The sequence below is a fragment of the Acomys russatus genome, chromosome 32, assembly GCF_903995435.1.
Source record: "Acomys russatus chromosome 32, mAcoRus1.1, whole genome shotgun sequence".
Lineage (NCBI taxonomy): Eukaryota > Metazoa > Chordata > Mammalia > Rodentia > Muridae > Acomys > Acomys russatus.
In genome coordinates this window covers 42,093,465-42,120,068 of record NC_067168.1, presented here as the reverse complement: position 1 = coordinate 42,120,068, position 26,604 = coordinate 42,093,465, and the positions used below count along the sequence as shown (strand labels likewise).

Genomic DNA, 26,604 nt, shown 5'->3' with positions numbered 1-26,604 from the left:
CTGTGAGAGTGCCCCCTTTCTGGCTTTTCGATGGCCACCATCCTGCATAACACTGGCGGCTCTTCCCTGTGTGTGTGTGTGTGTGTGTGTGTGTGTGTGTGTGTGTGTAAGGGGAGAGGATGGAAGAATAGTTTCTTAAGTGTCTGTTTTTAATTGAAATCACAAATTCACTCCAGACAAGAACCCACCCTTCTTCTGCCCTTTCATGTTGTTTCTTCAGAGGCCTGTCTTCCAATACAGTTATGCCAGAAGTCAAAGTTTCAACGTATGAACTGCAGAGGTGGGAGATACATTCAATCCGTAGCAGAGATATTTCTTGAGACACTTCCCACTGCTTCAGTTATAGAGCAAAGAAAAGTAATAAACGAGAGGAATTAAAAAAAAAATGGGACCAGAGATGATAGTTGCTGCACTAGCTACACATGCAAGAGGGCAGAGGGGTTGGGCTTCATAGGAGTGGGGCTACATAGGGACGGGGCTACAGTGGGGTGGGGCTACAGTGGGGCGGGGCTAGAGAAGCTGTGCAGCCCTCTGTGTAGAAGGATTTCACACTGCACTGCGCAGTAGGCATGGGAAATGATAGAAACTTGGGGAGGAGAAATTTCCAAAGACCCAGGTGTATAAGCAGTGGGTAGGAAAAGAAGTTGGAGAGCCTGGCAGAAGACTTACTGGCAGGCTGGTGACTCAATTCCGCCCTCATTGCAGTGAGAAGCCCTTGAAGGCTGTTGGGCTGATGAGCATAAAGGTAAGGCACACTTTGAGGGACAAAACAGAGAAGCATGGAGTGATATTTCAGAGTCCTGAAACACGTAGGTACACACAGTAAATGCTCAGTAAATCTTTAGAAGCAGAAATTGGAGGGCTAGAGAGCTGGCTCAGTGGCTAACAACTACCTGCTGCTCTTTCAGAGGACCTGGGGTGATTCCCAGCACCCATGTCAGATGGCTTACCTGTGACTCCAGCTCCAAAGCTTTCTATGACCTTGTCTGGCCTTTGTGAACACCTGCCCACGACATACACACATATAAAAATAAAAGGCACAAAGGTGAATGTTTTGTGTGCAGCAATCATGTGTATAAGAGACATGTCACAGCTGGATGCGGTGGACACCTGTAATCCAAGCAAAAGTAAGACAATTTGCACAAATGTAAGGGCAGTCAAAACTCAAAAACAGTGTTTCCTGGATGGCATGATGGTGTACACCTGTAACTCTAGCACTCAGGTGTTAGAGGATCAGGAGTTCAAGGCCAGCCTCCGTAACTTAATGAGTTAATGACCAGCTTTAGGTTGTATGAGATCCCATTTCCAAAACCAATACTCTGGAGCAAGGCCAATTTGGTATGAATCTGAGCATATAAATATATACTTCTATGTATGTGATCTATAGATTCAATCTAGAGTGAGAGTATTGACCATGTGTGTGAGTGTGAATGTGTGTGTGTGTGTGTGTGTGTGTGTGTGTGTGTGTGTGTGTGTAATGGTGTATTTGCCCTTTGGGGGCTATAACTCTATGGTTGTGTCAGGCACACAGAGTCCTGAGCCCACAGCAACCGGGGTTTGAAGGGCCGCACCCATTCCTCAATCCCTTCACGCTCCTCTGGAATAACTCCTTCCTCCTCTCACAACCAGACTATGCCAGCCTCTGACTCACCTCCTGCCTCAGCAATTTTGCCTTTTCCACGTTGTAATATAAATAGGATGTGTACTTTGTGGTGGTGTTTTAAGTCTTCTTTCATTTATCATCACTCTCTTGACCCACTGTGCTGACTCTACCACTGGTTACAGCTGTCCCTCCCCCTCCCCTTATTGATAGATTTCATGCTCATGGATTCCACCAACTACAGTAAAAAAATATTTGAAAAATGTGCATCTACATAGAGACATCTTACTCTTGCTTTTATCCTTTATAAAATATGGCTTAACTGTTTAGAGGAGTCGTGCTTTGTATGAGATATTATAAATCATCAAGAGTTAATGTGCAGTACTCCAGGAGTATGTGCAGGATGGAAATACTACACTGTCCTATGGAAGAGAACAAGGAATCTCTGTATTCCAGCATTGGTAGTGAGGGGAGGAGATGGAACCCATCCCTCGTGGACATGAGGATGGTCGAAGTTACCTTTCATTGCTTAGTGGTGTTCCATTGTATGGATGCGCCACTGTCTTTGGACAAATTTTAATGACATCTGGTTGCTACCAATTTGAGACAAATATGAATACAAGTTCTGTCCACATTTGCGTTGTGGATTTATATAAACAAGTTTTTATTTATCTCACTTACGGAGAGCAGGGTGCTGGGTCACAGGCTGTGTTGTGTTTATGCTGATAAGAAAATGCCCAGCTTTCCCCAGACAACCATATTGTTTCTCCCTCAAGCAGGAGAGTTTAACTTTCTCTGTATTCTTGTCAGATTTACCTTTGTGTCTTTTGTTTCATGTCCTAGTAGGTGTGCACCTAACATCCCTTTACAAGTACCAGTATTAGAAGAAACAGTGATCAGGTGTAGGAAGAATATAATGTAAAATTGATTAGTTGTTTGTTAGTTTTTCCCATCTCCAAATTTTTTTTTAATCCAAAGTACATATCCTTAAAAGGTCCTTGGTAGGGATTGGGAAGGTGGCTTAGTGATGAAGAAAGCTCACTGCTCTTACAGAGGATCTGAGTTCAGTTCCCAGCACCCACATTAGAAGACTCACACACATCTCTAACTCCAGTTCCAGGAGGTCCAGCACCCTCTTCTGGCCTCCATAGGCACTGCATTCACAAGTGCACACACACACACACACACATACACACACATATGTATATATATACATATATGTATATGTAATCTAATTTTATTAATTAAATTAAAATGTAATATAATTTTAAAATTCTTGGTTAAACCTAAATAAAATAAATTTAATTTAAATAAATTTTATAACAAAAACATGCAAGTCACTAATCCTTGCTTTGAATCATTCACTGCTTGAGTCCTGGCAACCTCAAATCCTAGCTCTTCTGTATCCAGCAGAAGTAACTACCATGAAACATTCCTTTTAGAGAAACTCACATAACTGTTTTCAAAGTGTCAGTGAATCCAAAGAGAGAAATGAACATCATGACTGACTTCCGCTACACATTTAGCAAAGTAAAACAGTCATTGCTTTATTCCTGGTTTTCCCCAATTGACAGAAACATGAGTGTGATAGTCTTTCTTGGGTGACCTTGTCTTATTTGATCCATGGCTAGCTACTTTGGCCTCTCATGTAAGTGGGGCTATGTGTGTGTGTTGAGGCCCACCTGGCTATTGCAGAGTATGCCACTAGTTTTCATGTCTAGGAGTTTCTCTTCGGTGGAAGAGAAGGTTCTTTCTTCAGATTTGTGAGTTTCTAATGTCACCCAGTGTCATCATATAATTGTGCAGTGAGGGTTCCAGAAGGTCCAGGAAATGAAGTGCTCTACACAGTCTCCTGGAGTATGTCCCATAGTCCTGTGATCTACGCTACTTCCTTGATCAGAGACAAAATGTTCCTGTTTCAATCCATACCCAAGCCTTCCTCTTTCTTCTCCTTCCATGGAGAGCACGTTCTCAGCAGGAGCCATGGGCACTAACACAAAATAACTAACAGTGGTCCTCAACCTTCCCAGTGCTGTGACCCTTTGATATAATTCCTCATGTTGTGGCGACTCCCAACCATAAAGTTATTCTTGTTGCTACTTCATGACTATATTTTTGCTGCTGTTATGACTCATATTGTAAACATTTGATACATAGGATATCTTATATCCAACCTCAAAGAAAGGGTTGTTTGACTGCCAAAGGGGTCGCAACCCACAGGTTGAGAACCACTGATCTAGAACCTTCTAGGAATAACTTTTTATTTCCTGAACTGATGTGAACACTGGCCATCCTTACAAAGCTTGGTGCCTTCTTCATGCCCTATTCTCTTAGAGAACTCTTGTGCACTACCACCCATTGTAAGGCTTGATGCTACTCTCTGGATGGAAGTTTATCAACACTCTTACTCTTGTGTCCACAGTTGATTTTGTAAAAGTTGTCCCCGTGTTTGGCTGATTTGTCCCACTTGGAAGAAACAGGTATTACAAACCTTCCAGATGGTCCTGTGAACAGTCTGGTGGAAAAGCACTTGTGGGGAGTTAGTTCTCTTTCCTGATGTGCTTGGTAGAATTGCATTACGGGCCAGGCATGCTGCTGCTTCACGGATCCTCTTGTGTTGTTTTCTGTTCACAGATTTTATTCTTCACCGTACAGTCTTGCAACCAACCGCATGATTCCACAGACATCTATCACGCCATTCATTGCCGCCTCCCCTGTCTCCACATACCAGGTATGTCTGTTTACCTGTACCTCAGGCGAGATCTTCCCGCCAGTAATGTGCTACTGAGGGTCCAAAGGGGAATGGTAGAATTAAAAGAAAGAGACGTGGCCTACACTGTAGCCACGCCTTAATACGATAATGTTTCCTGTTAGGAATTAGGAATTAGGGTGGACTTGCTGGCTTCCCAGGGTTTATTTGCATCAGTTGGCTAGATAATCAAATCTGTCCTGCTTCACATCCTTCCTGCTTGTGTTAGCATCCCCTTCAGCGCCGGGGAAAAGATCCTGCCTGTTGTGCGCTGTTTTGGGTTGCTCACATTCCACAATAACACTCTAATAAACACTTTTGTAGAGATTCCCTTCCCTTACTCCAGGGCGGCATGCCTTTGTCATCTCACTTTTTGTCACCAGTTGTCCCGGGAAAGGTACCCCACTAGATGTTAAATGGGACCTCCCAATAGGGGAAGGTAAGCAAAGCGGTAGACCACCCTTCTTCTTCCTGCTCTTTAATCACATTTCTTATTCTTAGAAAGATCAGATTCTGGGGTCCCAAGTGTTGGAACTGCAGGAGCTGCTGCATTCACTGTGTCCTAAAAGCAGGTGTTCTAGCCAGCAGTTCCAAGTCCGATGGTGGGCGGAAGTCATCACACGCTTCCCACAACACTCGCTCCTCATCTTGCTCCTGTGAGCTACCTACCAGCTACACCTAATCACTCCACTCTCTTTGCCGACTGGTGCTCATAACTCTTCTTCCATACAGTGCCTGTAAATGCTACATAGGGAGAGAAGCAAACGGAAAGACAGAGAACGTAGAAACAACGCCTGTACCCGTGATTTCTTCGTAGTCAGCAGCACGTGTGGGGGCGAGTGTTTCCGAGTGCGCAGGAAGCCAGGAAGTGGCTGTTGCCTGCTGCCTCCTGCTGCTACCAATCCAGCGGCATTTCCCCAGGTCACTCACTCCATACATTTTCCAGGATGCCCCATCTGTCAGAGCATCAAAATTGAAATTTAGACGCCCACCGAGTCCCCCAGAAGCACGCCATTTCTTTTCTATACTCAGATTCTCAAAACAAGATCCCCATGCAACAGGGTAGATTTTTGTTTAAATTGCTTGAGGTGTTTCCAGAATGACTGACTTCTCTTTGGGGACCCATGAGGCTGTGTGCAGGTGTGTTTCAGTTTTGTTCTTCCTCTAGGCGCGCGCGCGTGTGTATGTGTGTGTGTGTGTGTGTGTGTGTGTGTGTGTGTGTGTGTGTGTGTGTGTGTGTTGTCTTTTTTCTACTCTTGGTCCCTGCTGGAGCCAAGACCACCCACTGAGCCACAGCATGGAATACTTAAGTGATGTGAATAAAATATCCACAGAAAAGTGATTATCTTCTTCCAAACAAGATTACAGCAATTCCCCGTGTTAATTCTTACTTTGTACTGTTAAAAAAAAAAAAAAAAACTGAAGTATATTGGCAAATTTCAGGGTAAGAGTATAATGCAAAATAAAATCTCCCTGGCTTTCTATGTGAGGGTCCACTCATAAATTTTCTCATTTGGCTCACACATGACACATTTTAGAAGCACTGCTGGCATCTCTATACATTATATCCACAGTACCAGTTGTCATGAGAGAGAATCATATCACAAATATGTTTAGGTTGGCCTCAACCTAAAACATTCCTCCACACTTTGTGTTTTATTCCTTTCTGACACTAATTTTGCTGCTTGGCTACCTCTACCATAGGTCAACCTGAGCATGCGAAGCTACAATTGGTAAGGGGACAAATGGGAGTCTTAGCAGTCAAGCTTTGATTCTCTCAGTGTTTCCCTGGATGTCCCTGGGAGCTGACCTACAGATAGTCTCGGGGGCTTCTAGTACTCAACTCCGACTTCAAAATAAGGTTTCAGGGTTCAGCCTGCAGGGCTGGGGAAGTGGCTTCATCAACAAAGTACTTGCAATTCCCAAAACCCACAGAAAAAGAAAGTGCAGTGACACAAATTTTATTATCGCAACCAGGGAGACAGAATCAAGCAGCTTTGGGGGCTAACCAGCCAGTCACCTTAGCCTGCTTGGTGACTTCCAAGTGAGTGAGGGACCCTGTCTCAAAAAAAAAAACAAGGTGAATTTTACCTTGTGAATGACACCTGGTATTGTCCTTTGGCTCTACATGCACACTTACAAATGCACACATATACATACACACACACACACACACGTGTATGTGCGCACATGCACAAAAGTGTGCACACATACACATATGTGCACATACATGCGCGCGCGCGCGCACACACACACACACACACACACACACACACACACACACCCTGGCCTATGTGGGCATTGCAGCCAGCCACCTACTGGGGAATTGACAAATTAGTAAGAGCCCAGAATTCTCGTCTCTGCTTCCTAAGTAAGACCTAGTGCAACGCCACCGAACACAAGAACCGAGTGCCCTCTGTGATTGCCTTGTCCTAATGAATGCTGTTTAATGCATAGGTCCAGAGTACTTCATGGACGCCTCATCTGCCATACATTATGCAACCAACAGTAAGTGTCCTCAGTCACCTGAGGCTCAATGTTTCTATTCTCCAAGTGCAAGCTTTCGTGATGCATAGTGGCTTTGGGGTGGAGCTTGGTCCTAAACTAGAACTCGTTCGGACAGCCACTTTGTCCAGAAGCACAGCCACCACTGGGAAGGGCACAGAAACACAAGCCACAGGCAGTTAGCAGCAAGGCCAGAGACAGAGGCAGAAACAGATTTGTTATGAAAGAGGGCTTCTGCTCCAGAAAGAAAGCCAGACAGAATTCCCGACAATTCAGCCTGAAATATGAAGGAAAGCTTCTTGGGTCCTGTCTCCTCACTCATGACGTGATCGGCTCTGGTGCCATCTTGGACCATCACGGGCCAAGTTCAGACTCCATGAAATGCATTTGTGATACCTACAAGAAAAGATGATGCACGGACTGGAAGTTAGACAGGTGTTCACATTAATGACCATTCGCACTCTAATCTTTACTGAAAAAAAAAAATGTCTTCCAAAACATTGCAAGTACTTTCTACTTGTGGGATTTCCCATTTGTGGTCCCTTTCCTTAGTCCCTTGATGAGACGTGAGATGTATTACAGAAGAATCTAGAAGGCAGCAAAGGATTCCTTTGACTTTTGTTTTATTTTGCAGTTTTTATAGTTCTATAAGAGAGGAAGGGAGGGAAGGAGAGGCAGGCAGGCAGGCAGGCAGGCAGAATATTTCAACAGCACCACACTCCTTTGACTATGAGAGAGAGGTCAGAGCCCTAGACAGGGAGTTAATTAGTTGTGTGCCAGGCATCTGGGTTTCCTTTTCTATTACTTAACAGTGCTTTGGCAGGGAGAGAAATAAGTGACAGAAGATGTAGAAAGGGCCATCGTGACCATTATCGTCATTACACAATTTTAACCCTTTTAGATATCTCATTTATATAAAACAGCCAGGGGATTAAATGTACACACACACACACACACACACACACACACACACACACACACACACTCAGCTCAAAAGATCAGAGAATATGGTTTTCAAATTTACAAGTTGCCTTTTCATCTTTTAAGAAAGGAACTTCCCATATTGCTTCTAACATTTCAATAGTTGTCTTTATTTCTTTTTGTTTACATACTTTTTATATATATATATATATATATATATATATATATATATATATATATATGACCACCACAGAAGATGTGGCTGTATTTTGCAAGCCCTTCTATTTTCCCTTATTTATCCATCTTGGGGCCTTCCTGAGTTCATCCTGCCTTTGTTCTATAAATTATACCAATATGTCCAATGCAGAAAAAAACTTCAGGCTCCCTGTCCAAGTCATGAGATAAAATCCAACATGTTCTGCCAAAGCAAAATACAGCCTAGTACAGACAGAGCCAGCACAGGGCGAGTACAAAACGCTTGGCAAGCTCTGGAGAGGAGCCTGCCCAGCAGGAACCAATAAACAGCTACGAGAAGTAATGTGTGCTCACCTACAGAGTCATAACACTTACAGTCTCTCTCTCTCTCTGACCATCTCCTTGTGGCCAGAAGGAATGTGCATCTGCAAAACTGAGCATCTTTCCAGATGTTATACGATGGATAAAACCCCAGTTCTTCTTGGACTCTTAAAGGAGGGAGGTAGGAGGTGAGGGGTAGAGGAGAGGAAGTGCTTGTGTAGATCATTATTTCCCCTGGAACTAGGGACTACATATAGCCAAAGCGTTCTGTGTCTTCCTCCTCTATCCCAGCAGATCTTCAACTCTGTCTGATTGTGTGTTTCTAACATGGCTTTCTTCCTCAAATAGTAGGGTGTGTGTGTGTGTGTGTGTGTGTGTGTGTGTGTGTGTGTGTGTGTGTGTGTTTTAATGTATCTCTTTGCATTTTGCTAACTGTGGCTTCTGGTCAATGATAGCACATCACTTCCCATGACTGAGCTATGTGTCATGGTTGGGCTTGGTCTCTGAGGCTAACATGTGAGGTCTATGGCTCCAGTGGTTTCCTGGACAAAAGATTGCCTGGGCCACCCACCACTTTGTTTTCTGAAAATGAGCTAAACAGTGTCATGACAACACTGGGTTTGTCTCATCAGTCTCCCCCATAACATGCTTTCTGGTTGTCGGTACTATCTAAGGAACTTTACCAACTGGCCTGAGGTCTTCATCAAGGCAAGAGTTAAACTGGTCTCTTCCTGTGATATTAAAACCTAACTATAGCTCAGCTACCCGAGGACAAGAAACAGACTAACTGGAGCTGGCAAGACTGAGCAAGCGGATGACCGATTGTGCCGATTCCTGGCTGGGAATAGTGCACTGGGGAAATCTTTCTAGCTTGTGGGGAGCTGGGCAGCAGATTAAACTTTCTTCTTCCTCACATGAACATAGTAATATCTAAATAGTTATGTATTTTATTCATTCACCAAAACATAGAACGAATGATTGGATGAAAGTGTTCTGATGTTTGTACAAGGATGTAGTCCACAGCTTACTCTAACTAGACCCAGAGACATCACTGAATCTCTTGAGGGTGTTGTCAAATTCCACTTAGAGAAGACTGCCATGTCTGTTTGGTCTGGTTGCTATAAACCAGAAGAAACTCTAAGGTGAGAGGACTGTTGCACATCTGACCATGAACCAACTTTGTCCACATGCTTAGTTGTCTCTCCATCTCAGCACAGGGCTCCTGATGGTTCTCTGAGATCTCAGCATCACTGTAACAGGCTGATGGACTGCAAAATATAGCTGTTCTCCAAAGGAGCACAAGAGAAGGGAATGCCACATGAGCATATAGTAGACAGATCTGTATTCCAGTGCATGCATGCTTTGTTAACTCCATACTGCTGACTAGGAGAGGGGAAAAAAAATGACAGTTCCCAAGAGAAAGCAGAGTCCCATTGCCTTCAGCTCTATTTAGGCTTCTTTGAATCATACATCTTCTGTTCTTCATACCATTAGTGTCACTTTGTCACTTAATGTCAGGGAGAAAGGTCACCTTTCTTTCTACTTAATTACAATCTGGTTATCTAATTACAGCTGTATAAGAAAAGTGAGGTGCCCTTGTTGAAGCTTCGACAGTTCTGTCACCATGCTGGCTAAATGGTAATTTTTATGATGAAACGAACACCATGCCTAGGGCTAAAGAGCAAACAGCAACTTTCCTTTGGCAGCAGGGCTGTTTCCGGAAGCTGGGACACTGAGTTTTAGCCTTCTTTGTCTGCTCAACTTCTAGGGGTGTGTCCTGTCAGAGTATAGCCCCCCCCCCCTGATGTGGAAAATACATTGCATTTGTGTCCCAAAAGCACTGTTTCGGTGCAACTTCCCTTTTATGCCAACATCTGAACAGAACAAAACATCAAAACCTCCATGTTTTCATTACTCAAGTGTCAGAGTGAGGTGTTTTGAGTATCTGCAGAGGTAACCTGGCCACAAAAATGCATGTATTTGATTGAAATAGTTCTTGACGTAATAAGAACTAACTCCCAAGCCGTATGTTACTGCTCCTAGCAGAGCAGAAGCCATAGGGGTGGGAGCAGCCCATTGGGCGCCAGCTTCTCTTTGTTGCCTTTTCCTTAGGCTACGTCTCCAGGATGAAGGAGCTGTGATGAAAGCACTTTCCATTCTCTCCTGTAAACACATGCCTGGCTTTGCTGCTGTTGTACAGTTTTTATAGCACTTTTCAGGAACGAATCTTAGGTGACCTGGAAAGAGCCATATGAGGTCTACACTTCACCCTTGCTTAGAGTGTGAAAGAATTTGCAAAGTAGGATTCCTTCAAGCACAGATTCTCTTCTTTATGTTATGTTTTGTGTAGCCAAAGAATGGTCTATAATAGCCATACTTTTGATTGTAAATTATTTACTAAATCAAGGGATGGGATAAACATTGAGATGTAACAAGAATAAATTAATAAAAAGAAAAAAGAAAAAAATTATTTACTAAATATGGAGAAAGCCAAAGTAAAAAGAATATATAGAAAGAGATAGATAGATGACAGACAGATGATAGATAGAAGATAGATAGACAGACAGACAGACAGATACTAGACAGACAAGACAGCAAACATCATTTAATCCAGCACCCACAACTTCTAGCTGTGGAAACTGCCTGGTGAAGCCCCTTTAAGGCAGACTGCTGCACTCTAAGGCCAAGCAGAATGCCTTCCTCATGTGGGGCTTCTAAATAAAAGAACAAAGAGCAGCAGACAGAGAGGACATCATCAAAACTGGGCACTCACAATATCCAACAGAAACTGACTGGGGAAATTAAGGTGGTCCACTAGAATTCATGACTGAGTTTTCTCTCACTGTGTGCACTTTGGCTCCTCCCTCCCACTGCATGCACTTTTCTATTGTGGGATAAGCAGAGTAACCTCTCTTAGGAATGGTTAGCCTCCCCTTGTTCTCACAGACATGGTGTGTTTACTCTGTGGCTGGTTTGCATTTCTTCCTTTTTTAAAAAATATATTTTATTAATTTATTCATATTACATCTCAATTGTTATCCCATTCCTTGTATCTTCCTATTCTTCTCTTCCTCCAATTTTCCCCTTACTCCCCTCCCCTATGACTGTGACTGAGGGGGACTTCCTCCCCTGTATATGCTCAGAGGGTATCAAGTCTCTTGGAGAATGGGGAAATAGAAGGATCCAGAGGGTCCTAGAAACCTACAAGTAGAACATTATGATAGGCAGATCTGGGCCCAGGGGTCCTGCTCAAACTATGGCACCAGCCAAGGATAATACATGCAGTAAACTTTGAACCCTTACCCAGATCTAGCCAATGGACAGGACATTCTCCACAGTTGAGTGGAGAGTGGGGTATGACTTTCACACGAGCTCTAGTGCCCCATATTTGACCATGTCCCCTGGATGGAGAGGCCTAGGGCACTCAGAGGAAGGATAGCAGGCTAACAAGAAGAGACTTGATACCCTATGTGCATTTCTTCCTTGTGTGTTACAGAGTTGAGACACTAGCCCATCTGTAGATAAGGGGCCTTAGAGGACACTCAATATAAGCATGCTTGAGGTGTGAGTGGCACTGTGGGGAAAGGAATACCCACTTCTCAAGGGACGCAAACAGCACATGACGGTTTACCAACACATTGCACCTTATTATCACTGTATACCACCCATGCAATTCCTAATCATAAAACAAGATTCATCTCCAGGAATTCTGTTACAAATTGTTTTACTTTTCTCCACTCTTAGAATTGTCTTAGTTTTGTATGGCTGTAACAAAACACTTGATTTTGGCACAACAAAAGAATGATTTACTTTGGCTCGATGGCTTAGCCATTTTTCTGTTGGTGTGATGAGATGGTATGTTCAAGACAACTTACAATAGACAGTGTCTTTTGGGAGCTTTCAGTTTCAGAGGGCTAGTGTCCATGAACATCATGGCGGGAGCATGGCAGCAGGCAGGCATGCAGGCTCTTAAGCAGTAGCTGAGAGCTTGCAACTTAAGGCACAACCACAGGGTAGAGCCAAAGCTAACTGGGAATGGCCTATTCCCAGGGACACACTGCCTCTAATAAGGCCACGCCTCCTAATCCTTCCCAAACAGTTTTACCAGTGGAGATCAAGCATTCAAATATAAGAGCCTATGGGAACCGTTCTCATTCAGACCCTCAAATTCCTAATTTTCCTGGCTGGAAGTACATGATATGCAGCACTGTCTGCTTAGCCCCTGTCTCCCTCACCCCAGAAGATGGCATCAGATGGCTCTGGAGAGGCTCTCGACCTTGAGTTTAATCCATATATTTAACAACCCATTTCAGCTTCATTAGACATGCCCTCTTGTTCATTAGCATCATGAGAAAATTATTATTTACTGTTTTTTGTCTTTAATCAGCTGTATACGTTGGCCTTAATCCAAAATCTTTTAAGAAATCAGTTTTATTCCTTTCCCTTTTGCCAACTTAACTTTAATTACATATTTTATAATTGTGAAGTTTAAATGTATTTCTTCTGCTGAAAGCTCCATCATGAACTGCATTCAACCAGAATATAAACTTTTTAAAGGACGTAATTCTAACTCTTCCTGTTAATATTTTTTTACATTATTTGTGCATCAGGTTTAATTATCGGGATTAATGGGTGCTGTACTGTTTTACATATACTTATTTTAATCAAGTTTCAATATCACAATTGCAAAGTCTTCATGAATATAATTTGTAACAATTGCTTGTTCCCTAAATTCTGGAAAAAAATAAGATTATATAAGAAATGTCTATTTGGGGGCTAAAATAAGCCACTGGATCACCATCTTTGTGTTTGGAACAGATGTATGCATTCTGTCAAACTCCATTTCAAAGAATAACTTATGACTTCTATCTAACTAATAAAGACTCAAATATATAGACCACTCATGGATTTGTGAACATACTGTATGGATCTTACAAGCTGTCAGACTATCCCATCATTAGCAGTCATGAAAGTAGCCCTAACTGAATGCCCTGGATCACAAAATAAAGAGATGAAAGTAGAAGGGAATGAGTAATGAAAGAAAGAGAGATGAGAGGTGATAATGGGGGACATATGATAAATGTACATTATACATACAAACACATAGAAAGTTTCAAAATAATCACTTAAAAGAAAATAACTGAGGATTTAAAATAATACATAGACAAAAGCAATTGATAGTTATAGATAAGTATTTTATTGTTTTTTTTTTTTTAATCGTGGAGTTCTTTTTAGGATCTTTAGTGTGATAAAATATGAGGAACATTTTCCCCAAATTTTCTCTTTTTAGTCATTCCTTCTCTTTTTGAGGTCTCAGCTGTGATAGCCAATTATTTTTTATGTTACGCAATTCAGAGGTTTGGGTTCAATGAGGAAGATCAACAATTTAAAATAATGGAGCATGAGATAAATGTGGAATGAGCTCTTCACATTAGAAACCAAGGGAGTCATGTTCTCTCAAGATGCGTGGTCCTATCATAGAGAAAATGTACGTGCATTTAAGATGTTTTAATTAAAAATATATAGTTGGAAAGTGTCTAATGCTTAGCAGTTATATGAAGAAGTAAGGAGAAACTTTGAGGGTAGAAAAGAAAAATAAATGAATATGACCTGATGGGATGATTCTGTTATAAAATAAGTTGTGATGAGTGAAATTAATATACAGAAGTATTGGGGAGGGATGTCAAAGGATGGCATTCATCTTGATTAAGTCAGATGTTCGCTCTGGACTAAGGGGAAGGATTTAATTGGAAACAATCAGGGCAGGGAGGCTTTGGACATGTTCTCTCATAGCACAGTGGGGGTGGGGTGAAATGTTCTTTACACCTTAGTGCCTGTCAGTTATGTGGATTTTGAGCACTCATTAAACAGGTGCTCATAAATGGGTCCAAATTGTTAGGTAACCTTACAACCTTAATGTTAGATATGTTGGTCTCATTTTCTTGTCTCTTGGGACACCATTGGAACTCTATGTTTCTGAGAGTATTGACTGGTGTTCTATGAGCCTTGAGGAGCCTGGTAACTTTGCTCAAGCGCTTAGTCTGCAGGTCAGGTGATAATGATGTTGATAATGATGTTGACTGGGTAGGGCTGATAGGTCAGCCAATTAGGATGTACCATGGAACAGGTGGATGAAGGCTTGGTTCATAATATAGTATGCTAATTGCTTTCCAGTAGCAGGTCCCTATTATTCATTGGCTTGTGTATTCTCTCGTTTCATCTCTGTCTCATTTACTGAGGATCCTGCAAGTTTGGAAGACGGAGGACGATATTCCACAGAGTCTCTTCCCTGCCCTCCCTTTTTCCTCTACAAAGTCTGAGAAGTTAGTAGATATACTTACTAAAGGAAGCAGTTATCTTGTCACAATAAGGCAGGGTAGTACTTAGGGTTGAAGAAAAGAATCAAGTTGAAAAAGTTTATGTGTGTTGTGTGAGACCATGTTTAGACAGTCTGGTGCCCAGGGGACCTAACTTTCTATTGGAAAGCCTCCATTAAATAACTAATTAATGAATTAATTTGCGACAAGGGATTTGAATAAGAAGAGGCAGCTCTCACCTCTCCAGACTCAAGTTGAATAAATAAGAAGACTTAGCCATCACCTCCTTCCAGGTCATTTACACCTAGAGACACTTTACAACAGCTGAGCTAGTCCGCTGCAGGAGGGTGTAAAGCTGCAATCCCAGCATCCAGCAGGCAGAGCTGAGGAGTCATGTACCACCATGATCCATCCAGGGCCCCAGAGTAAGAATGTGTCTCAAAAACAAAGAAGCAGAAACACAGAAAGAGGAGCCAAGAATATAATCTAAACTAAAGAAAAGGGAGCCCTCTTCATAATGGTGGAAAGCAATTTGTTACCATTTAAAATTATGGGTTGCTTACAGTGGGGCATTTACATTTTGTTTTAAAATTTCCTGAAACCAAAGTCAAAATAGGGGAAGTAAGAAAACCAGTGATGGAAGACATAGGGAAGAATAAAGGGAAGCAGGAGAAGGAAGAAAGGGAGGAAGGAAATATCGTCTCAGTCTCTCATGGAAGGAAGCACATGAAATGGCTCAGAGGAGAGGTTTTGTTTCTAGTACTCCATTCTAGACTGATAGTGATGATGTGTGATCCAGTCTCTCAGCCCATTACCTCAAACAATAGATGCCTTGCTGTGCTTGTTTTCCATCACAGTCTCAGAGGACTGAGTCCAGGGTTGAGGTGGGTGTTGTTTCTGCATCAGCTTGTGATAAGGCAGGTGTGGCGGGAAAGTGATAATAGACAGTAAATGACAGCCCACCACATGGTAGGCAGGAGACAAAGAGAAAAGGGGGAAGCAGAAGAGCCACAGATGAAATAGCCTCCAAGAGTGGGATGGCTACCTTTGTCATCTTGACACTGTCTAGAATGACCCAGGAAGAGTCTCAGAGAAGGATTGACTAAATCAGGTTGACCTAGGAGGATGTCTGTGGGGGATTGTCTTGATTCAGACTAAAAGTGGGCAGGTGTTTTGGTTCCCTGGCTTTGGGAGGTGGACTATATGAAAGAGGAGCAAGGGAGCTGAGGTGCAGGCATGTATGTGTTCATCCCTCTGTGCTCTAGACTGAGTGTGAGCTAACTCACTGCTTCTCACTCCACTGTCTTGACTTTTCCGCACTGGTTGGCTGTAACATGGAATTATGAGATAAAATAAGACCTTTGTCTTGGTTAGGCTTTCCATTGCTGTGGAGGCACACCATGGCCATGGGCAACTCTTCTAAAGGAAATCATTTAGCTGGTGCTGGCTTGCAGTGTCAGAAGTTGAGTCCATTATCATCATGGCAGAAGCATGGCAGTGTGTAAGTAGATAAAGTTCTGGAGAAGGGGCTGAGACAGGCTGTAGCTTGAGCATAGGAGACCTCAAAGCCCATTCCCACAGTGACACTCTTCCTCCAACAAGGTCCACACCTCTTAAAAGTGCCACTCCCCATGGGCCAAGCATTCAACCACACGAGTCTGTGGGGTCATTCCTATTCAAGTCATCAACCCTTCATGCTCTAAGTTGCTTGCATCAGATTATTTTTTTATTATGGCAATAGGAAAGACACATGAGACAAAGGGTATGTTCCAGGGACCTCCATAAGTCTCCTCATCTCTCAGTATGCCACCACCATGTGTGCCTTTGAGCACCACTCTAGATCCAATCTATTAAGTGTCTGTAAAGAGACACTTTTCTTTTATGGAAATATTTTTTTCTTCAGGTACATTACCTCTGGTTATTTACTGTGAGGTAAGAATGACAGCAAGTACAACTAACTTCATTCATGTTTCCAGTTTCTTTAACCATGATTCCATTACAGTTACACCATCTGACACAGTGTCATGTGGGTCAAGGTTGTCTGTCTGACCTCTTCATAGAAGAAGCCAGATGATGCCAGCCTTTTTTTTTTTTTTTTTTTTTTTTTTTTTTTTTTTTTAATGAAATGTCTTTGGTGTTTTCTGCCTCCACAAGTATTTGCTGAGATCTTGCAACCACCCACCTGTGTGCTTAGGATCCAAATTTTCCCTCTGCAAATTTCACCTAAAATTCTGGTGTCAGAGTAAAGACCAAGCAGCCATTATTACTTCATGGCTCATGAAATATTTGTGACTTTCAGCACCACTAGAGTCTGATGTGCTTGTCCAAATGATACAGGGCAAAATGAACTCCTTAGTAGCAAGCAGGAACGATAAGACAGAATTATTGGCTGCGGCCTCTAAGAATGCTGGAGTGTCTGAACAGATTGATGACATCACTTTAGCTTTAGGTGGTGTCAACTCATTCTGCTTGATAGTAATTACCCAAGGTCAATCGACTTCGAAGCTCCACTTCAGAGAACTGACAGCCTGCTCTGGCTTCAGTGTGAAATGTCCTCTGCAGTCACATGCTTTACATGTCAGTCCTCCAGGCTGTGCTGCTGTTTGGGAAGACTGTGGAACCAGTAGGAGGTGAAGCCTTGCTGGAAAAACTGGGTGAAGAGTGGCAGCCACTTCCTGTATGCCACTTCCTGTATGCCCAGGCCTATGGCAGCCATGGAGGTTTGACATCCCACTTCCTGTATGCCCAAGCAATCTACATGCCTCACTCTCTTGCTACCATGTCTTCTCCACCATGGTGGTCTGTGTCCCTTCTTCATCTGTAAGCTAAACTAAGCCCCCCTTCCTCTCAGTTGCTTCCTGTTTGGTATCTGGTCACAGTGATGGGGAAAGCAAGTCATCTGGAACCAACCCAGCTCATCAGTAGAGAAGAAAGGGTATCTGTCTGCTGCCTTTGTCCAGAAGATGTGTGGGAAATTGACTGACATCATATTATTTACTGTATTTTTTTTTTTTTTTAATGAGGATGAACTGGAGAGATGACTCAGTGGTTAAGACCCATGTGCTGTTTTTCTAGAAGATCTGAGTTTAATTTCTATCCTCATAACCAGTGGTTTACAACTGCCTGTAACCCCAGCTCTAGGGGATCTGATGGCCTCTATGTGCACTTGCACTCATGGGTACATACCTGCACAAACATACATAATTAAAAAATAAATCTTAAAAAAATAATAAGTGTTTGTACCTTCTATGCCACTCAGCAAAGTGGAAGGCAGATGCCAGGAGGAGGGTGAGAAAGCTGAGAATAGATACTGTGAGAAAGGTGTATCCGTATCCATGCTGAAAAGAGTAGTGCAGTTTTGCAGCATAATTCTCACTTAGCACAGAGGAAAGGAACTTAATGATAGACTGGGCTCTGAATGATAATCTTAAATTCATTTCAGGCAGCTGGAGACATTGCTCAGCAATTAAGAGTGCTTGCTGCTCTCACAGAGGACCCAGGATCGTTTCCCAGCACTTGCAACAGGCAGTCTCTAAGGGCCTGTAACTCTAGATCCAGGGAATCTCTGACACTTTCTTTTTGTCCTCCTTGGGCCCCTACATACATGTGTACATGCCCCCCAGAGAGAGAGAGAGAGAGACAGAGGCAGAGACAGAGAGAGACAGAATAATAAAAAGTAACTTTTAAAAGCACTCTTCAAAAGGATACTTTTGAAGGGCTTTTAATCAGTGTGCATTATGACTAATTCTGCATAACAATGTTTTATATTAAAAAACAATTCTTTCTTATCAAGCCTTTCATCTTCTAAGTCCTGTATCGCTTAAGTACTTTCAATCAATAACTAACACAAATCATTATGATGCCCATTTTGTGTTACATGCTATTTATAAACATCGCTTTTAGCACATCTCAAGATAATCTCTTCAACTTTCTTAGATGCATGTATGGAATCTAGTTCAAAGGAAACGTTAGAAGATGTCAGATTAGAAAGCAGCTCTGTGTAACGTCAGAATGGAGAAAACGTGGAGAAACAAAATATCAACTTGGTACTGAAGAGAGAAGGAGCATGAAGACTCACCACAGAGGTCAGAGGGCAGCAAAGAAGTCTGGGGAACTAGAAATGCTGCCCAGGCAGTGAAGAAAGGAACATCTCTTCCAGGTTGTCCAGCCAAGAATGGGAGAAACAGAAAAGTTTTGCTCTAAGTAAACAAGATATCTCTGGCTTAAGAAAAGAGAAAGGCTGGCAGTCAGCCCTTGTCCTAAGCCATAGGACAAGTCCACAGTTTCCTTAAGACGTATATCCAGGTTGGGGATCTGATATGCTGGTCACTCCTGATCACTCCTGCATCTTCAAGGTGGGCTTGAGGCTGAGATGCTCGGGAGGTTTGAAGGCCAAGGGTAATCGTAAGCCAGGGAGGCTGAGAACACCTACGTGTGTTCCAAGGTATTCCTGGGCTATAGAAATCATAGTAGACAGCCTTGCCAGTTGACTAAACCAAGCAAAGGAAGGCATTCCAAAGATGGAAAATAAGGTCAAGGAAATGCTGTATTTTGACAACAGTAAGGAAAAAATAATCATGGCTGATGTCTTAAGGTATTATGGAATATGATAAAAAGATCAAGGCTAAATATCCATGGAGTAAAAGAAGATGAGAAAAAATCACAAGGCATAAAATATATTCAATAAAAGTTTCTATGTCCGTGAAAAGAAATTGACATGTCAAGACAAGAAACATTTTGAACTCAAATTAGACATGATCAGAGAAAAAGTATCTTCCAGACATCATATATAAGATGCTACATTTATAGAACAGAAAAAGAAACAAAAGAAAAAAGAAAAGAAAGGAAAAGAAAAGAAGGTGGGAAGTTGTGAAAGATAAATGCCAGCTCACTGACAAAGGCAGACCCACTAGCGCAGTGGGAGACTTCTCAGCCAAAACTCTAAGGCCAGAAAAGCACAGGTTATGTGTTGGCATAATTTTTAAAACTATTTTTATTTTGGGCTCAATCCCTTCCAACACCAGGTAGGGGAGAAAGAAGGAGAGAAGGGGCACAGTTGTCCTTAGCTGCTTCCGGCTGTTCGTGGTCATCAAGTTCCTTGGGGCAAGTCCAATCTCCATTTCAGGAGATCTTTAACTTTTCATCAAACTGCATCAACAGCAACCAGGAGCAGCAGGGGGAAGCACCAGCAGCCTTCTTCTTTCTCCATCTCGGTCTAGCATTTACTCCCACTGGCAGAGACCATGCCCTGCATGAGGTAGTTCCCAGCTGACACGAGACAGTTATCAGCTGTGGACAAAATGGAGCAGCCCCATATCCTACACCTGGGATTAAAGCAAAAACATGTTTACACAGAAACCCGAAACTTCCACCACAGTAATGTGTTCAAACTCTGCAGTGATACATTAGCGAGAGAGGGATTTTCACTAGGGCCACGGGAATGGGGTTCCTTTTGAACATGGTAGGTTTGTCAGACCAGACCGAGATGATAATACCCAGGTTGCTCATCCAGATGTGGCAGTAAAAGACTGGGGTGTGGGATGTGTGGGTCCTTCCTCCTAGAGAAGACACCTGATGAAACTTTTAGTAAAGCTTCTGTTCCCCACCAGTAATTCCAGAATCCATGCAGTGTTTCCCAGACCTAGACATGTGAAGGACTAGCCGATGATGACATTCTATTACAATATGTACCTTGTGTGCCCTAATTCAAGTGCATGCTTATGCCCCATCCAGGAAAAATTATTTGGCATGCTAATTATGCATGCCCTTCCTTACACTCAGAACTTTAAATCAAATTATGTGTTGTGCTAACGAATGCCAGTTTGAATCAGCCGATTGCATGTGCTCCTGATGCCTCTCCTTACAGAGGTGATCATAGTGATCGATTAGGAAGGAGAGACAGGGATTTCAAGTTAGAAAGAGTGTTAGAGGCCATGACATCTATTGGCGTGAGGGAGCCAATGCAGAGCGCATCTGGGAAGCTAGTTCATTCCAACCATGCAGGACATTTTAGAAGTTTGCTTCTGTTATGTTTTGAATTAAACTAGCGTTCATTTCTAGTTATCAACTCACTGTGAAAGAAAAACATGATTTGAGAAGCTCATGGCCACAGGCCGTGTCTGCTAAAACCAGGGAGAAAACAGCTCCTTTGTTGAATCCAGAAGGAAATACAAGGGGGCTGTTTGTTGACTCACCTCCTCCTAAGTCATTGGGAATGTAGGAATTTTCTGAGGAGGCCTCCCTTTGTTAATTTGTGAGTAGAAGATTTTGTGAGCTTCACTGTCACTGGGGAGTTCCCACAGCTTGTAAACTGCAGAGTCCCTGAAGAGTGATCATTTGTTGACCAGGACAGAGTATTTGAGACATTTCTGGATAATCCTATCTTTGGCACTTCCAGCTTTAAACTATATTTTTCTCCCAATGTTGGAGTTGATGCTGATAATAGGCACCGCTTACCCAGGTCACAGAAGGATGGGTACTTGCAGGAGTTGGTTCTCCCCTTCCACTGTGTGCATCCCAGATATCAAGGGCTACTCGTCCAGCTTGAGGAAAAACTGACCCCCCAAAACTGTCCTCTGACTTCACATGTACACCCCATCTTCCCCCACATACACCCACACAAATAATTTAAATATTAAAAAATAATAATAATAAGTAAGAAACTCACGGTGACTCATTGTTTCCAATGTTTCAAAAAGCTACAGTGAAAAAAAATTAACACACAAGGGTCATAAATGGCAAATCATTGCAGAGTGCTGTGTTTTCCTATGTCCTACTGCTTTAGAGTACAGCCTGGTTTCCTCTTGTTTGAAACTATAAAAAAGCAGTTCAAAGTGAGTTTCTTAAAAACCCCTAACACTGTGTCTGCATCTCTAGACAGGGGCTTACAAATTGGATCGCAGCTCAAAGATTTAAGTGCCCTTCATAACTTTTTCAAAGAATAAGGTTGAGTTAGAGAAATGTCAAAATTGAAGATTTATTTATGGGCAATCACCAGGAAGATCTCTGAGTGAAATAGTGCCCATAATACAAAAGAACATTTCAAATATAAGCCTTTGATCTGCATCATCGCATTACTGACATCTGAACCAGCATTAAAGATTATGGTGGGGGTGGGGAGATGGCTAAGTTGGTGAATTGTCTGCCATGCCTGCAAGCATAAAGACCTTGCTTGGTTCAGTGTTCAGCACTCACATACAAACACACCCGTATCACCCTGTATTGGGGAAGTAGAGATGGGGAGGAGCCCTGGGGCTTTCGGGCCAGGCAGTCTAGGAGAATTGAAGTACAATAATAGATATTATCTCTAAAAATATAAGGAAGATGCCGGGCAGTGGTGGAGCATGCCTTTAATCCCAGCATTTGGGAGGCAGAGGCAAGTGGATCTCTTAGTTCAAAGCCAGCCTGGTCTACGGATTGGGTTCCTGGACAGGTTTTTCCTGAGACAGAGAAACTATGTCTTAAAATATTTACTATATATGATATATATATCTTCTACATTCACAAACACACATACGCATGTGCACCTACACACACAAACATGTACATACATATACACAATTAGTATGCCACTGTTGTTATTTTTATACTCCTAAGAAAAAGAAGGTTGAGAATTCTGTGCTTGAAACATCTAGCTCAAAAGCAAACGCATACAGCAGCAGCAGTGTTTGCTTTCAAGGTAACTTAGGAATTGACCCCACTGTTTCTGAGCAGAGAACTTGCCTGGTTCATGTAGGAAAGCCTGCTAACCACGACCAGTCCTGTTTATAGAATTATGGATGCCGTCCTGCATAAATCAGAGCAGAGTGATCATTTGGTTGTATATGCGTTAGTTAACTGTCCTCATCACTGTGACCAAATTATGTGACAGAAAGCAACTTACAGGATTTATGTCAGCTCACAAGTCAAGGGCACAGCCCACCATGGTGGCTAAGGCATGGCTTCAGGAGGAGAAAGCTGCTTATGTCTCTGTGTGTCAAGAAGGAGAAACAGGACAGGAAATGGGGCAGGAATATAACTCCCCTTCCCGTGCTGCTCCCCAGAAACTGACTTCCTCCCTCTAAAGTTTTTTTTTTTAACTTTCCTAAGCAGCAGCAGCAGCAGCCAGAGAGCAAGTATTCAAATCTAGGAGAGTGTGCGCCTGAGTGAGGCGAGAGGGAACATGCACCCAAACAGGGCAATGTCCTTTGCATTTGTGTCCAGACACATACAGACACATTCTGGGTGACTCGATTCCTTCTTACAGCTGTCTTGGAAACTAGACTTGCTTGTCACGGGGTTGATTTCACAGCTGAGTATAAATCAGGCAAGATCGTCCTCCTCACTTCTGACAGACCAGACGATCTCTCTTTGCCCCTCTCTCCACTAACTTTCACAGAGATCATTAGGTGATCACTGAATTATATATTTATATTTAGGGCACATTTTCTTGGGTTTCTCAAATTTAGCAATATCCATTGAGTATCCACTTTCTTGTGTCTGGGTTGTTCCCACTTGGTTGGTTGGTTGGTTGGTTGTTGGTTGGTTGGTTGGTTGTTGGTTGGTTGGTTGGTTGTTGGTTGGTTGGTTGGTTGTTGGTTGGTTGGTTGGTTGGTTGTTGGTTGGTTGGTTGGAACAGGATCTCATGTAGCCTAGATTGGCCTTGAGTTGCCTAAATAGCTGAGGCCGGACTTGAACTCCCAGCACCCTTGCCGCCCCCTCCCCAGCGCAGGTCACACAGAAGTGTGCCACCATGCTGACCTTCCCCATTTACCCTCTTAAGCTTCCTCAGAACATGGGATGTTGAACTTATCTGAGAGCTGTTAGATGTTATTTATGCTGTATGTTAGAAACCTAACTTATTGTTTGTCCAAGAGAAGTATGTTTGTCCTAAAGTAACCTAGTGATTATAAGTCTAACAAAACCAGAATAGAACACCAGAAAGGTGAGCAGATTAGAAATATGTAGATTGTGTTTCATTAAAAATGTACGTTTCTTCCTGGGTGTGGTGGTGTATGCCTTTAATCCCAGCACTCGAGAAGCAGAGGCAGGTAGATCGGTGTGAGTTCGAGGCCAGCCTGGTCCACAAAGGGAGTCTAGGACAGCCAATGCTACACAGAGAAACTCTGTCTTGTAAAAACCAAACAAACAAAAATGTATGTTTCTGAAATTCCAACAGATTCCTTAAGGGAAAGAAAATGTGCAATTGAGCTGTGAGATATTTTTAGCACAGCTGAGAACATCTGTGAGCCAAACACTGCGGCATATACCTGTAATCCCAGCACTGAGTAGGCAAGAGAAATAGGCAGTGCAGCCCCCACATGGCTACACAGGGAGTTCAAGGCTAGCTTCAGCTATATGAGACCCTGTGTCAGCAATGCGACCCCACTAAGAAAATTCGAGGCTAGGATTCTGATCCGTGGGCTTTGTTAAGATGGCCACCATGGAAAAAAGGTAGCTTTTTCAGGTTTTCCTTTCTTTGACAAAAGCACTAGATTGTTAAAATGCAGTGAACTGATTGGAGAAACGGAGCTTCCTTCACTCATTCCATCATCCACTCAACAAACATATTCTGAGTGTCTTTGATGGGCCTGACATCATTCTAGAAATTTAGACACAAGTAACTAAATAATTAAAGTTCTTGCTATAATAAAACTTATACCACAGCATAGGGAGACATTCTAAAACAATGCACTGGCCACTGCTTTCAAATATTCAAAGTGTCAATCAAACTTGGGTGGAAGTGTCAATCAATGAGATGTGCTTTGTGTAGGGCAATCTCAGCCAAGAGGTTCAGCATCTTTTCCCCTAATTGTTGCTATTCTTCATTCAGGGGACTTGGATGTCCCAAGAGATCACAAATTCCCCCCTTTCTCGTGGTCTTTTTAATTAAACATAGAACTGGGAGGTACCGGGCGTTAGTGCTCATCCACAGCAAGGGCCGAAGAGGAGGGTGAAGGCAATGTACTTCCTCTCCTTACTAAGCCTGTGGTGTGTTAAGGAAGAAAGTGGTCAATGTAGCCCATATTAAAGCATGTAAAATTAAACATGACATGAATTCCATTGAGGAAAGATAAGTAGAACTCTGGGATGTAGCAATGAGCCCTGACTGAGAACGGAGAGTGTGTGTCTCTGCCTGCGTATGTGTGTTTACATGTCTCTATGTGTGTTTGTGTATATGTAAGTGTGTATTTGTGTGTGTATGGAAGTGTGTGAGATTGGCGTTGAGTGTGTGTTTGTGTGAATGTGTGTGTATAGAAATTTGTAGAGAGATTAGTTACATTTCTTATGTGTGTGACAAAATACTCCGACAAAAGTAAATTGATAAAGGAAGAGTTTCTTTCTGACTCATAGTTTGAGAGAACCATCTGTTGTGGTAGAAAGTCAAGAGGGCAGGCGCGTGAGGCCATTGGTCATGTAGTAGCTATAGTCAAAAAGTGGAGAGAGAGAGAACTCTGGTGCTCAGCTTGCTTTCTCCTTTTTAGTCAGTCTGAGAACCCAGCCCAGGATTCATATCATCCACCTTTGGGATGGTCTTCCTTCCTAGCTAACCTCACCTAGAAACTGCCTCATAGACACACCCAGAGATCTGTTTCTATGGTGACCCAAAATCTAGTCCAGTTGACCATCATCATCAAGCATCACAGTAGGGAAGAACCAGGTCAAACAGCACTTATGCTAACAGATGCTGTGGCTCTTTCAAAACGCTTTCTGAAGATGTTGCTCCTTTCCTGAGTTGGGAAGCTGCAGTGATAGTCTTATGTGCTGCTGTTTCCTATTATGATGGAGTACAGTTTTTTCACCTAAAAAGTACCAGGGTTCCACAAGCAGGAGCACTGCAGTAGAGGTTTGGACTATTGTGTTTTCTGGACTATGGTTGTCTTTGCAGGTTACAGAGTTCATTGAATCTCCTTCGAGGCTTTTGGAATACTGTTTGTCCCACAACAGACGATAACGCTGAGTTCTATGTAACGGTGCTCCTGTGGGGAGGACATGAGGCTCTGGGAGGTTAATTGGCTTTCCTAATATTCACACAAGTTGGTGGCAGAACCAGGGCACCTGTGTTTCAATCCAGTTAACACCAATTTTATTTCATTATGTCTGGCTCGGCTCTTCATTACATCTCCCTGTTTCAGGTTATATAACTTAACCCTCAGCAAATCAAGTTGAGAGATTAATAAAAAAAAATATTGTGATTTAGTTCTTTTGTGGAGAATATGAAAATTAGTATATTATCTGGACCCACTAATGCAAATTACATTAGCATAATAAGTAAGGTATTTTAATCTCTTGACATGCTATCAGTATACTTGAAATGGAAGGTATGATCTAGTTAATGGGTTTGACTTGGAAGACACGTCTGTCCAATGGTAACCTGATTTAATTCGTTTTGCCTCAGAATTGTGTGATTCTGGATGACACATCTAAAGAAAATTTGCCTTATTTTATGCCAAGTGGTCATTGCATATGGCCCACAGTAAGACTGATATCACAGGGATTTGGCAATTTATCAAGTTAATGGTTCTTTTGCATTGTAAAACAGGTAGGTTAGATAAAACACATAATGAATCATTGTAAGAAGGTTACATGACAAAATACAAAAAACAGACACTATTTTTGAGCCTATATTTTAGCACATAGAAAGGTGAAAAGGTAAAAAGGCTTGAGCACATGGTTACAGAGATTTCTGTCCTATTGATTTTGTTTTGAGACAGAGTTTCACTATGTAGCCTTTGCTGACCTGGAACTCCCTATGTAGACCAGGCTGGCCCCAAACTCAGAGCTCCTTCAAAGCGTTGGGATTTAAGGTATGTACTGCCTTGTCTGGCAAAATTTAGCTCTCGATCATCATTATAATCATTTCATTTTTAAAAAGAAGAAATTCTTATTTTCAAACACCCATATACTAAGTCAAAAGGGCTAACTAGTTCTCCTTTGAACCCATATCAAATAGTTTTCCCTGGAGCTTATTATTTTCTTTACATTATCTATTTTACAACCAAAGTAAAAAGCTATGA

At 42.4% G+C, this 26,604-nt stretch overlaps 1 protein-coding gene across 11 annotated transcripts in view; it reads left to right on the top strand.

The window, feature by feature from the left end:
• Rbms3 (RNA binding motif single stranded interacting protein 3) overlaps positions 1-26,604 on the top strand; it is a 998,257-nt gene that overhangs the window by 889,068 nt on the left and 82,585 nt on the right. For 8 of the 11 annotated variants that reach the window (XM_051140215.1, XM_051140224.1, XM_051140213.1 and 5 more), the window contains 2 exons: positions 4,235-4,331; positions 6,807-6,857. In XM_051140215.1, the coding sequence (XP_050996172.1) occupies positions 4,235-4,331; positions 6,807-6,857 (148 nt within the window). The remainder of the gene's footprint in view (positions 1-4,234; positions 4,332-6,806; positions 6,858-26,604) is intronic. The other 3 variants (XM_051140217.1, XM_051140223.1, XM_051140222.1) reach the window with 1 other exon arrangement.